At 40.9% G+C, this 12,800-nt stretch overlaps 1 protein-coding gene across 4 annotated transcripts in view; it reads left to right on the forward strand.

Moving 5' to 3' along the window:
* The window catches only part of CRYBG3 (crystallin beta-gamma domain containing 3), a 106,054-nt gene that overhangs the window by 15,839 nt on the left and 77,415 nt on the right, over positions 1–12,800 (forward strand). For 2 of the 4 annotated variants that reach the window (XM_070508534.1, XM_070508535.1), the window contains exon 2: positions 11,465–11,895. In XM_070508534.1, coding sequence (XP_070364635.1) covers positions 11,465–11,895 — 431 coding nt within the window. Of the gene's footprint in view, positions 1–1,817; positions 1,885–3,544; positions 3,684–11,464; positions 11,896–12,800 lie in introns of those variants that run through there. The other 2 variants (XM_044771741.2, XM_014864084.3) reach the window with 2 other exon arrangements.

The following is a 12,800-nucleotide window of genomic DNA, read 5'->3' on the forward strand; positions in this document are numbered from 1 at the left end:
GCAGATCCTTATAACATGTATTTTAAATGTATTTTGCCAGTCTCATTTCTTTGGCTTGAGCTTAAATAGACCAGTACCAAGTGACATTTAATTTAAAAAACTGAATTATAAACAACCTTGTGGCAAAAGATAAAGCTAGTAAAATAGAAAAAAAGAGGTAAGAACCCCGTACTTTTAAAACAGCAACCAGTTAAGACCTTCTTATTTTATAGGTATGTATAAAGGCTACAATTGTGTATTGTACAATATTATTTTCCACTTTTGTCCCTGGTTATTCCTACAGGATTTCCACGTGTTGAACACATAGCCCACATGTTTATCTTTACTTGCTTTCTTTTCCTGTCAACTTTAAAAGGCTTAAGAGCATGTGTATCTTGTTGGTCCAAGTATTCCTGTGTAGAGTCTGCAACTTGATGAAATTTTAATCCATTGTATTTTCCATGTGTTCATGATCTTTCTGTCTTTTTATCATTACCATGTGTTCCCTGCATAATTGCACTGGATTTTGTGGATAGAAAGTCTAAGTAGCATAAATCATGTCTTCTCTTCCCATCCATCTGGTCAGAGCTCTTGACACCTGGTCTTCCCCATTCCCTCTACACCCACCGCCAGGATTCCATGTTTTCCCTGCTCTCAGTCATCCTCCTGCTTTGTGTTTGTTTCCTCACAAAGCCTTCCCGGTTCTGGGAGGTCAAACATCAGATTCTGTAACAGGTCAGGCAGGTTCTTCATGCCCTGGCATCCACTAACTTCTGGTCTCATTCTCCTTTCTAGCAGGATTATCTCTGCTGTCACAAGTTCCTGTGCTCCAGTCTTATATTAAAAGCAAACAAATAAGACATGGTTTCCCAAAAATGCCGCCTTCTCCATTCCCCTGCCGTGTGTCTCCTCTGGGGGCACTTCACTGAGCAGGCAGAATTTCTGCTCCTGTTTCCGCTGTGCCCCACAGCGTTTTGTTCTTCAGCAGTCATAACTTGCACCAGACTGTGTTATTCGTTTGTTTGTGTGTCAGTCTTCCCTGCAGACTGCACTGTACGAAACCCTGACCTACTTGTTCTTACATCCTTGAGGTCAAACACAGTCCCCTCACATGGGGGACAGATTATCATGATAATCCTTGGAGTGGAGCTACTCAATTGGTCTAGGATTATGAAAGTATGAAAACAAGGTAACACAGAAACAGAGATATAAATATTTAGATCTAACATATATATGTGCTTATAGGCAAAGTTGTTTATTATGACATCTCACAAGACATCTGTGAAGGTTTTGCAGAAAAGACAATTAGAAGTGACTGTCTGGAATCTCAGATCCTTAAGGTGCCATCTGGGACACATTTGGGGCTAGAAAAGCCTGCATCTATTTTTGAGTATTGCCTAAATTTGCTAGACAACCCTACATGTTTATAAAAATTTACTGTGTAGAAATATATTCCAAATAACACTCAGCTCAAAAAAAAACACTAAAAAAAATCAGGCTATGGCGAGCCTTAATATAAATAAAATCAAAGAGAGCTAACACTTTCTAAGATGATGATAGTCATGCATGGTGCTGTGTTGTTCAGTCGCATCATTACCATGACGCTGATTATCGACATAAGAAAATATGATGCATCATGGACTCAGACATTTCTGAAGCTCAGATGAGCATTTTTGAATGTGTTTTTCAAGTGTAGAGGTTTCAATCAACATAAAACATTTTGTGTATGAATCTTTTGAGCATTGCAGATCTAGGACCTTTCAATTTTTGCTTTCTACACAGAAACTGTATGATTTTAACTTTTAATTTCAGAACAAACTGTGGTTTTTGTTTTTCAGTGTTGAAAATGAGCCCATGAGCACAAGTCAGAAAAAGGAAAATGTACTTTCATCAGAAGCAGTCAAGGTATAGTTTTAAATTCATATTATTTTATGTTAAGCAAATATTTTTCTTAATTTCTGCTCCTTCTTTTAGATTCTATCATCTCATTTTACATTTCAAAAAGAGCACCATGTTATTACTTTACATGGAACTCCAGCCCAGCTCTGTGGGACATTTGCCTCTTAGGATGGGGTGGGAAAGAGAGTGCTGAGGGGTATAGACAGTGGTAGTCTTATCCCAGCTCATCCCCCAACAAGCTGTGTGGCATTAAGCTTCTTTGTGCCTTAGTTTTCAAATCTGTGAATTGAGTCACCTGACTTCCTACCGTCTCTTTGCCTAAGTAAGTTCTTTGATTTGTGTTATGTTTTCTCAAATGCTGCTAACAGCTAATAGTGCTTTTGGATGGTAGAAGTTAATAACATGTTCTCACATGTCATTACTATGTCATGGATGTGTTTGGTCAGCTCACCTGTGAACTGGCTTTCTTTGCTCCTACAGGATAAGCATGGAAAGTGTATAAGGTACACAGCTACCTAGACAGTCATCAATAAGTGTGGTTAACAATCCCTGAAAATCACTAAACTTTGTAACATTCCTTTTTACTCATAAGTGATTTTCTAGAAATTGGATCTTTGTGTTGTTTGGTGATGTGAAGCTGGGTTATGATCAAGTTTTGGTAGCTGTAGGATATATTTTGTGCAATGGCCTGTATATGTTAAGTAGGTACTTAGGAAAAGAGTTGCCTTCTTGCCTTATAAAATCTGGCTAAAACTTAGAAAAATAACTCTCTGCTTGAGAATGGTGCTCATTTTTTCCGGGTGAATGGTATAGAAACCAGCTATTAGAAACGTTGATTCTCTGTAACATTGGAAAAGAGGGCATACATGAAAGTATACATATTGAACTTTAGCTAGAAGTCAGAATTCTTACCCCTTGATTGCTTCTATCAAAACTGAGTGCTGTCAAGGCGCCCAAAATGGAGATTGCACTGTGTGTCAGTATGCAGTCCAGACGACCAGGGGGCCTGCCAGAGCTGAAGCCTATCAGTATGGCTGGGGCCAGTCTGAGGCCTTGCTATCTCGGAGTTTTTGGGTGTTGAATGTAGTGTAACATATCTGGTTTGGTTTACAGCAGCTCCAACCTGTCGTAGACCTGGAATGGTCCTACTTGTGGTGTACCTTATTGTGTACATACTCTAGATTCTTGTGAGTAAATTTGCTTCCATGGCTGCCAGATACTGACTCAGGAACATTAGAGGGGTTTCCAAAAAGCTCTCAGAGCATTAAAACATTTATTATTCTGGCCCAGTGTTCTCATCGAAGTCCTTATATCCTAACAGGAAGGAATGGCTTTTCTCCTGTGTATGTCATCTTATCCTTTCACCTCTCACCTTACACACCTGCCCTGCCTGATTTGATTTCTACCTACATCTTAGTCTGTGACAAAGCTCACATCTGTCCCTTCAACCCAGGGTGTTCTCCTGAGCTTCGGGGAGGTAGAGCCAAGTCTTTGATGGACCTTTCCTGCAAATGTGGGGTGTGTCATACTCATTGCTGAACTCAGTGTATTTTATCCTAATTGCCTTCTCTTTCTGTATTTCTATTCCACTAAAGGGTGCCACCAGTTACCCAGTCTTGACACCTGGAATGATTCTCATGTTTTGTCTCCCTCCTCAGTGTTCCAGCCCCATCAACAGCCCTGCCTTCCTGCCTGTACCCGTTGCTATGTGTAGCTCAGACTTTTCCTATTTATACCAGCAGTTTTTACCCCTATTTTTTTCTCTCTATCACATATGATGGATGACTGTCTTGGGTCACTTACAGGTAAGGGTACTTATTTGGTACACTATGTATAACTACATCCCTTTATCAGAAAGTATATGGAAATGGAAAACTGGAAGTAACACTACAGATATAACTTTGATTCCATTCTAGAGCATTTTTAAAAAGTGAAATTTCAGCTTTTTAACTAATTTTAGTAATAAATTATTTATGACATCTCAGAACTGATCACAGCACTGGTATATCATAACATAAAAGTTGTACATGACTTATTTTTTCTGTTAAATGATGACCAGCTCAGGGCAAAATAGATGACAGCCCACGTGCCTTGCCTGTTCTAACTTTTTAGTGGAAAAGTAATTTTGCCATAAAAGTGGAATGTTCTCTCTCAAGCAAAATTTCTTTAACAGTGGGGGTATAAATAGCTCATCTCTGCACTTTACAATTAGTTGTAAAATCCATTTATTGAAAAATACTGATGCAAATATGTGTCAGTGGTCTCTGTGGAGTTAATTAGACAACCCACCACAAACTAAATTAGTTATGATAAAGATAAATGAAGAGTGATTTTGATTTAAAATTTTAGCACTTCAACTATAATTAGCTCAAGATATCAGTAATAATAAACTGATAATAAATATTTTCCTCAAAATTGAGGAAATTTCAACAATTGGTGAAAGAATTTCAACTGTTGACAAGTTTGCCAAGTAATGTGTTGCAGCCGGATGTCTTAGGAGAAGACTTACTAGGATTCTCTGGTAAGCAATTGGTTCTGGTTTATGAATGCCAAATTTTAGTAGCTGTTAATTTAGGTAATAGTGCTACTCATGATGAAAGCATATGAAATTGTTTGCCTTCCCTCTGTGGTGACAAGGAAAACAGGATTTTAGGGATGTCCATTGGAAGAACATATATAGGCAACTTCCAATATGAAAGACTTGAGTTGTAGTAGGCATTTCCTAGGCAGTGAGAGCAAGGGATAAGTGGCCCCAGCAAGGAGAATAGCATTATGCAAAGTCATACTAGAGTAAGAGAGAGAGGGAAGGAGAGGGGAGAGAATGAATGAGGATGCTCATGATGACACTAGGTATTACAAGCATTGTGAGTGGCAAGAGATGCAGTTCAAGAACACAGGGCTAGATCCACCAAGACCTTGATGCCCTGCTGGGAAGTCTGTATCCTATCCTGATGGCAGTGCACAGCCATTGGAGGCCTTTCAGGTTGATCAGATTTGAATTCTAAAAGATTGCTCTGGCTTTTATCTGGAGAGTAGGCTAGGGGACAGTAGGAGCAGAAGCAAGGAAATAGGTTAAGTCACTGCTGGCAGTGTTCTGGGGGAGAGGTCACAGTGTCCTGATGTTTTGTCTGGCTTTTCAACAATGGGAATTTTGTAGCTTACAGAAGATGGAAGAATGGAGATACAACATGGTCAAGTTCAGTTTTGGATGTTTTGAGTTTGAGGTTCCAGGGAAGCATCCAGGTGAATATTGATGTCTGGTTGATAGTTGGACATACAGTCTGAGCTGAGAATACTAATCTGGGAATCGAATCTGTGGAAAATGAGACCTTATGCAAAGAGCATGAAGTAAAGCAGGCCCAGGCTCGAAATCAGAGAAACATGCTATATAAGGGGTGGCTAGAAGGCTGTGAGCTTGAAGGAGATGGAGAGGGCATTCAGAGAGGAAGAAGGGAAAAGAAACCTCAGAATGATGTCATGGGAGCCAAAGGAAGAATGATTTTCAGGAAAAGATTCAGTCTCACGTTCTGCAGACAGATAATAGAGGACCAAGACAGAGAAGTTCGTTGAATTAGACAGTGTCTCTGAGATGTCCTGGTCAGAGCATGCCTGGGATGGAAGGCAGATTGCAGGGGCTTCAGGAGTGGTTGGGTGGAAGGGAAAGGAAACAGTGAGGGTGGGTAACTCCCTTTTAAGAAGGTTTGTAGTGAAGAGGGAGGAGAAGGCTGTCCCTGGACTTAATACTTTTAAATGATAGGCTTACAGAAAGGGCATATGAGGAACTGAGGTTCCTGAGGAGACACCAAGGATTCTGAACTGGTGCCCTGGTGGAGGGATTAGCCTTGGGAGGAGGAGTCCTTCCTCCACTCATGTGAGGAGAGTGAAGGAAGCGGGTTCTATTGCTGCTGTGATGTAGGTGGAGGAGAGGTGGAGTCGGGACTGTGAGGGAGATTTCCATGAAATAGAAAGTAGGGTCCTCTGCTGAGCCAGGTTACAGGGTAATTGAGGGGGTGGCTTAAGGAATGTGGGATAGGTTTGAAATAGCTGCTGTGGAAAGTGGGGGAAGGTTGCAGACTGATTCCTAGTGGAGGCTGTAAATCTTGAGTTGTTGGCAGCCTGAATCTTCATTGCTGTGCATCTCCCTGTGGATTTTTAAAGCAAGACTCATTCACTTATGTGGAAAAGATAAAACTGGAATTTTTATTGGTGGGAATGTCCAAGGAACAAAGAAAAGAGGGTTTGAGGTTATTGGCCATATTTCATGGCTGGATAGAAAATACCTGAAAACTTGTAGGAACTGAAAGGGACAGAGTAAGAGTTGGAGAAGTCACAGAAGCTGTGATGAGGCAGGAGAACTGGTGTGCTGGGTACACCTGGGACAGTGGGCTAAGACAGCTGGAAAGGTGAGAGGGTGTGAACATGGGGAATGCCTGAGATTGAGATTGAGGCGTGGGGGGGTTATGGTAGACAAAGGCCAGGCTTGGCCATAGGGACAGGTAGAGTAGAAGTGGAGGTCATTGGAGTTGAGGGTACTGAGGAACTGAGGGGTCAGGGTGTTCAGAAGAATTATGCTTGCTATTCACAATGAAGGCAGAGCCTGAGGGAAAAAGGATGCCCAAGCCAGGTGCTTGAGACAGTAGAGTTGTCTGCCACTTCACTATTTCCCACTCAACAGACTCTTTGGCCATACTCTCTACCTGTCGACCTTCTTGACCTTGCTCCCTGTGCCACTCACCATGTTGGGTCAGCAGCTTCCACCTGCTATAGGAAGTAACAAACTAATGCCAGACCTGCAAATAAGTTCTTTCATGGAGTTCTAGGCTCCATGAAAGCAAGACTTTTGGTGTATTTTTTCACTGGTGCATCTAAGCACCTAGAACAGTATTTTGCTCTTTCATTACTTATTGAGTGAGTGAATACTTTAAAGTTTTCATTGACCCTAACTGCTGCTTGGTACACCCAGTTTCAGCTTGTTGCTATGTTTCCCAGAAGGACTCTTCCAGGTCTTCTCTATTTTGGGAGCCCAGCTTCAGCTCCATCTCTGTGCCTCTCCTTCAGCTTGTCATCTCTCCTCTCACTTTACTGGGTCACAGCCACTTGTGGGACCTCGCTCGCCGTCTTCTCTGCTTACTGAATTGCTCAGGCTTTAGCCACTTCCTTACCACTTTCCTTGGAAGAGGAAAGGTCCCTACTCCCTCCAAGGCTACCACTTTGCCTTTATTAAAAGTGTTAGAGATTGTTCTGGTCTCTTTATCTCATCATCTTCTGGTTTTTTTTCTGGAACCTGTCATCCTTCTCTCTTGGACAGCAGTTACTCCCTTTCCAACAGGTGTAGAGCTGATCGACAAAATAGGAACAAAAAGCCATTTCTTCTGTCTTGGACCTTAAATGGTCATCTTATGTTTTTCTTTTTTCCTAGTTAAAAATTTTTTTTCTAGTTAAAAAATGTTCCCTTCTCTTTACCGACTATTCCCATTTTCTTGCTGCCTGTGCACTGCTTCCCACCTTGAGTCTGGGGCTGTACCCACACGTTCCTGAACTGTCATGACTCTTTCCCAACTGGGCATTCCTAGGGCTTCTCTCTAGCCCTCCTTCCTTCATTTATTAATCCAGCAAATATTTGAGCACCTCTGATTGTCAGGCACATTTCAAGGTACTAGAGATACTGCAGTGAATACAGCAGATGGAAGGCCCTGGCCTCGTGGCTTTTACTCTCTGGAGGAAGAAAGAGATATTACATCATGCAAGTGTGTGTGTGTATTCAATACTAGTAAGGACAAAGAAGAAAAATAAAGCAGAGAAGGGAGATAGTAGTGTCAGAGTGGAGGAGTTTACTATTTTAGATAGAGTGACTGGGAAACCTTCAACGAAGAGATGACTTTTAAGTAGAGGTCTGAAGGAGGTGAGGGGAGCAAGCCATAGAGCCCTCTGGGGGAAGAACATCCTGAGCAGAGAGAGGAGGAAGTGCATGGCTCCTGAGGTGTGAGTGTGCCTGATTCTGAAGGACAGTCAGGACAGTCCTCATCTTTCTTGACCTCACGTGGCATTGGGCATTTACTCCCTTTTGCTTTTGGAGATATCCTTTGTCCTTTGGAGACTAGTGTTCTGGAGGGAGGGATGACCTGGTCTCATATGGGCCTTCTCTATCTTTCATTGATTTCTTCCCTTCTTTGTGCTGCCTTTTAATCTTCTTTTCTCCAGGGCTCTTTTCTTGATCCTCCTTTCCCCGCACACACTGAGTATTGCCAAATTGCATTTTTAAACTGTGCTTCTGACCGCTTTTCGGACATCGCAACTTGTACGTTACCCGGGGACTAAATATCCAACATGTTTGACATCTAAATAGTTGGTTGCCATACCTCTCCCACCCCGACAAAGTCCGTAATCTCACCTACTTGGGTTTCCCAGATCCATTTTTGCCCTGCATTCTCAAATAGTTGCCTGATTTAGAAAAGGCAGTCCCCTGTGGCTTTCTTACGCTCACCCTCCACTTCTAATTGGTCTTTTCAACCTCATTCTCTGTCCTCCATGCCCCGATCATCTTCAGCTACCCCATGTGATAACAAACGTACTGCACACACTTCTGTGTCTTTGTCTATGCCGTATCTGTGTCTGGAATGCTCTTCTCACCCGTCAGGAGCAAGCTCACTGTTACCTCCCTTCTGCAGTGGGTTCTTCTCATCCCCAGTCATGTTCATTGTCCTCCATTGTGTACATCCCTCTCCTAAGCCTCACACAGTGACATGATGATGGGTGTCTTGCTGGATTGTGAGCTCATTGAAGCCATAGCTGAGTCTTATTAATCTACATGTTTAATGCTTTCTTATGGTTCCTGTATTGGGTGCTTAGCAAAGAGAAGAGGTGGATGGATGAATTTGGACCTAAGGGCACTGAATTACACATATTTGAATACAAAGGAAAAAATTTAAAATTCCCAAGATACATATGCCTTCATCAGTAGCTTTTATATGTTATATGCAGAGTACCAACATCTTTCAGAGCAATGGGGAGCTGAAGTTTTGTTGGTGTTTGCTTGAATCCTGAGCACTTTCCTTCTACTCTCTTGTTGGAACAATGGCAGACCATCCTGTTGGCTGGCAAGATTGGCCCCAGCTTATGGCCAGCTGAACTGGCTGAGGGCAAAGAGCAGCTGTTTGAGATCAGACTTAAAAACTTAATTATATAAATACAGAATTTATTGTGTTTGCTCTGAATGGCAGTGTTTTTTTTCCACTAGTTTTTGTTTCTAAATTCAGATACTTTTTTTCTTGTTGAGGATATTTTAATTACTGGTACAAATTTCTTATAAGATTAATAGGGAAAAATTAAGCAACTCAGAGATTAAGGAAACTGAAAAAAAACTGCCCTTCAGTGAATTTAAGATATAGGGGTTCCAGAATAGCAAAGAACCTGAAAATTGAGGGGAAGGAGAAACAAATGATTTTTACTTTTAAAGGTTAAATATGAAGGTTTTCACTACTTTAGCAAAATGTATCTTCCTTGTTTAGAAAGCCGTCTATTATATTTTGAAAGGAATTGTCAAGTAAAAATAATAGAGGCTGTGAAATAAATAGTATTTTGGACAGAAATTATTTGTCTTGAGATTTTATTGATGTCAAAAAATGTAATCTCCATGTTCTTTTAATTTTTCTTTTTTTTGAACCACTGGCGCAATTTTATAAGACTCTTTTATGAATCTCTAAAGTGTTTTAAGAATATTGATGATGTTTCAGTGAGCAGCCTATCGTTCACTTTCTTCAAGTAGCTCCCTAGCACGACCAGCATTCTTACTAGTTGTAGGAAGAATCCCTGTTCTGTTCATGTTAAAGACTTGATTCATCTTGACTCAGGAAGAAATTTTGTGATTGGCAGTTACAACAAATTAAGTGGAGAAGTGAAAGGACAAAAAAGGAACATCTTTCGTACACGTGAGCATTTTCAAAATGCCAACTAGCATATCTTCTGCCAAACCAAGAGGTCCTTCCTGCTGTGTATAGGAGGGAGGGGGAAGCCAGTTTATAGTGCAGGTTCCTGATGAGCAGAAGGTTAGATGGAGGATGTGGAGACAAGTGGGATCAGGTTGGTGTTGAAACCAGGAAAAGGTGAGAACTTGAGTGACTCTAGAGGCTGGTGACTTCTAAATGTAGAAGCTCACAAGTTATATTAAGGTCCTAACACTTAGGAAACAGGATGTGTTCACTCAAAAATACCCTCTGACTCCTAAGGTGGGAGAAAACTTAACATATTGTTTGCTTGAAATTAATTTCCTGAGCTAATGGTTTCTAAACATTTTCTCAACTTTTCATGTGCTAAATTTTATTAGTGGTTAGTGGAACACTCCTTAAACTGTTCTAAATTTGGATTAAAACATGAAATGAAGTGAATAAATGACATTATGATTACAATGCTTTTGCCTTCTTGAAGATCAGCTTCTTACAAACTTTATCAGGTGACCCTACAGTGTCCTGAGGTGGTTTTATCTTGGTGACCTGGTCTTTTCTGGTGCACACTTGAGCTTTCCTTTTGTAAGGACTGGTGAGCGTGACATCTGACAGATACTGTTGGGGTCACATTCCTTTTGCAAGTAGTTGAGGAGCGTGTTTGGAGGGCAGGGTGAGTTCACGCGTTGGCCAAAAGCTAATGAAGCTTTCGGGAAGAGTGCGACTCGGACTGCCAGTGTGTTCAGTCTCTCCTCACACAGTGCACGTGAATGTGAGTTTGCTCTAGTAGTAACTTAATTATGAGCAGGTTAAAGGCACTCCTGGAAGTGTTTAATTCTGCAGGAATTCCTGGCGCTGTCTGCGGTTTGCATTAATGCCCATGTGAGGACTTTGTGCTTTAACATGAAGAGTTCATGGTGGTCTTTTCGTCTGAGTCAATACACCATGCTGCTGTCCTTCCTTGTCTTCTTGAACAACAATTTTACACAAGGTGGTGGCTTCATGGGTTGATGAGATGCTGAAATGTTGAGGTCTATTTAGGTGTTGTCTGATGTCCTGAGTGTTTGAAAATCCTGTCCATTAGCTCTGTAATAATAAAGGCTAAATTTAAATGCACATAAGGTTTGCTGTGATCTGACTCTTTACTTCTCTCTCCATACTTACCTCTCAGTCTTCTCATTTGGTACCCTAACCTCCAGTCATATTAACTCCTTAGAAGCTGGCACCTCACTAACCACAGAGAAGGGGCTGGGGGAAGGAAGATGAGGAGAGGGATAGGGAGGAAGATTCACAGGAGTCACACAGTCATTTCTTAGGTCTCCTTCCTTCAGAGGGCACTTCCTTTAGGAAGCATCCCCTCAGTTGCTCCTCTGCTTCCACCACCACCACATCTGGACTAGTTACTCCTGTTCTGAGTTCCCACTGGGCTATGCTTCTCCCTTCATGATATAACTATGTAGCTTTGTTAAAGGTGTGCTGACTGTGCCCTTCAGTAGATTGTAAACTGCCTGAGGGAAAAGAAGCCATCAGTCTTACTCACAAGTATATCCTGGCATCTAGCACAGTTTGCCATGTAATAGATTCTCAGTCAAAATATGTTGTTTTTAAAATGATAATACTTATTATTCTCTATTTTGTTTTCAAAGATTCCCCAAAGTGAGGACAAAAGGAACTGTGCTGAGAAGCCAGTCACTCTTCCAACGCCGGAAGGTTCCAAAAAGCCAAATGACTTTTCCAGTTCTGCTCCAGATGCCAAAATAGGAGAAAGCGATAGACAGCCAAAAGAAAGCTTTTTTCAGTTTCTTGGTACCTTATTCAATATTTCAGGAAAATCATCTCTTGGGGAAGCCAAGCAATCTTCTTTCAAAGACAACCATGACAAAACTGAGAAAGATTTACAAAATCCCAGTGACCGGCATGAGGAAGGGGTCAGAAGGGAGCAGGAGACTTTCAACGGCTCCCTGGGAGCCCAGGCACTTCCCGCAGAGGAACAGGAGTCCCATGCAGCTAAACTCTCAGACGCCTGTTCTTTGGATACAACACAAGACAGTGAACAGGAAACCAGTGATTTGTTAAAGTAAGTTTAAAATTTACTTGAGCCAAAAAATTGAGCTTTTGGACCTAGCTGTCGAGACTTAGTTCTACTTCTATTAACTGAGAGCATTGGAAAAAGTATTCTGTCATGTGCCTGCTACTGGGTAAAGATTATATGATTCTGTGTACCATGCATATAATCTAGGGCCTTTTGAGCTATTTTATGGAGTGGTATTAATACCTTTTAGGTGCTAACTCTGTCATAGTACAAGATTTATTTCTAATTTAAGACTTCCTTGAATGGGTGTGTTTTCTGTTGTCTGAATTCTGCTTGTATTAGGACAGGCAGTGTGTTCAGTGTCTGCATGTTGGGAACAAAAATGGTTCTAAGGTTTGTATTCACATTCTATTAATATCTTTTCTTTGTGGAATCCAATTAAAGGGGTTAAGAAAAGAAATTAAATTGGATGCTATTTGTAAAACTAGCCTTATGAACCTTTTTCACAGCTCTAAGAAACTGAAATCTTGCACAAATTTAAGGAGCATTTTACCACCCTTTTTTTCTTTCTTTGATTAACAAACAAGCACTAACTTATTTTTCATTTTATTCAAATGAGCTGGAAGGAATATTTTCTACCCCAAAAATATTTATAACAGTGTTGAGTCCATTAGACATTTTGTGTAACATAAAAGTATTCACTTATTACTAATAAGGGTCTGTCTTACTGATTTTAATTTAATTTCTACCTAAGGATTATTTTTATTATTTGAAAAGGTCATCAGTAATACTGTAGTCAGATATAGATGAAAACTTGTAACTTTGTAGTTCCAAAGTGTCTCCGTGTGTGTTCACGTGTGTGTTTTCAGTTAATTCCTCTTAGCAAACTTATGAGGTAGACACACACCCATCTTACAGTGGTGAGGACTGATACCCAGATAGCTTTGAGT

This window comes from Equus asinus, chromosome 5 (genome assembly GCF_041296235.1).
Source record: "Equus asinus isolate D_3611 breed Donkey chromosome 5, EquAss-T2T_v2, whole genome shotgun sequence".
NCBI lineage: Eukaryota > Metazoa > Chordata > Mammalia > Perissodactyla > Equidae > Equus > Equus asinus.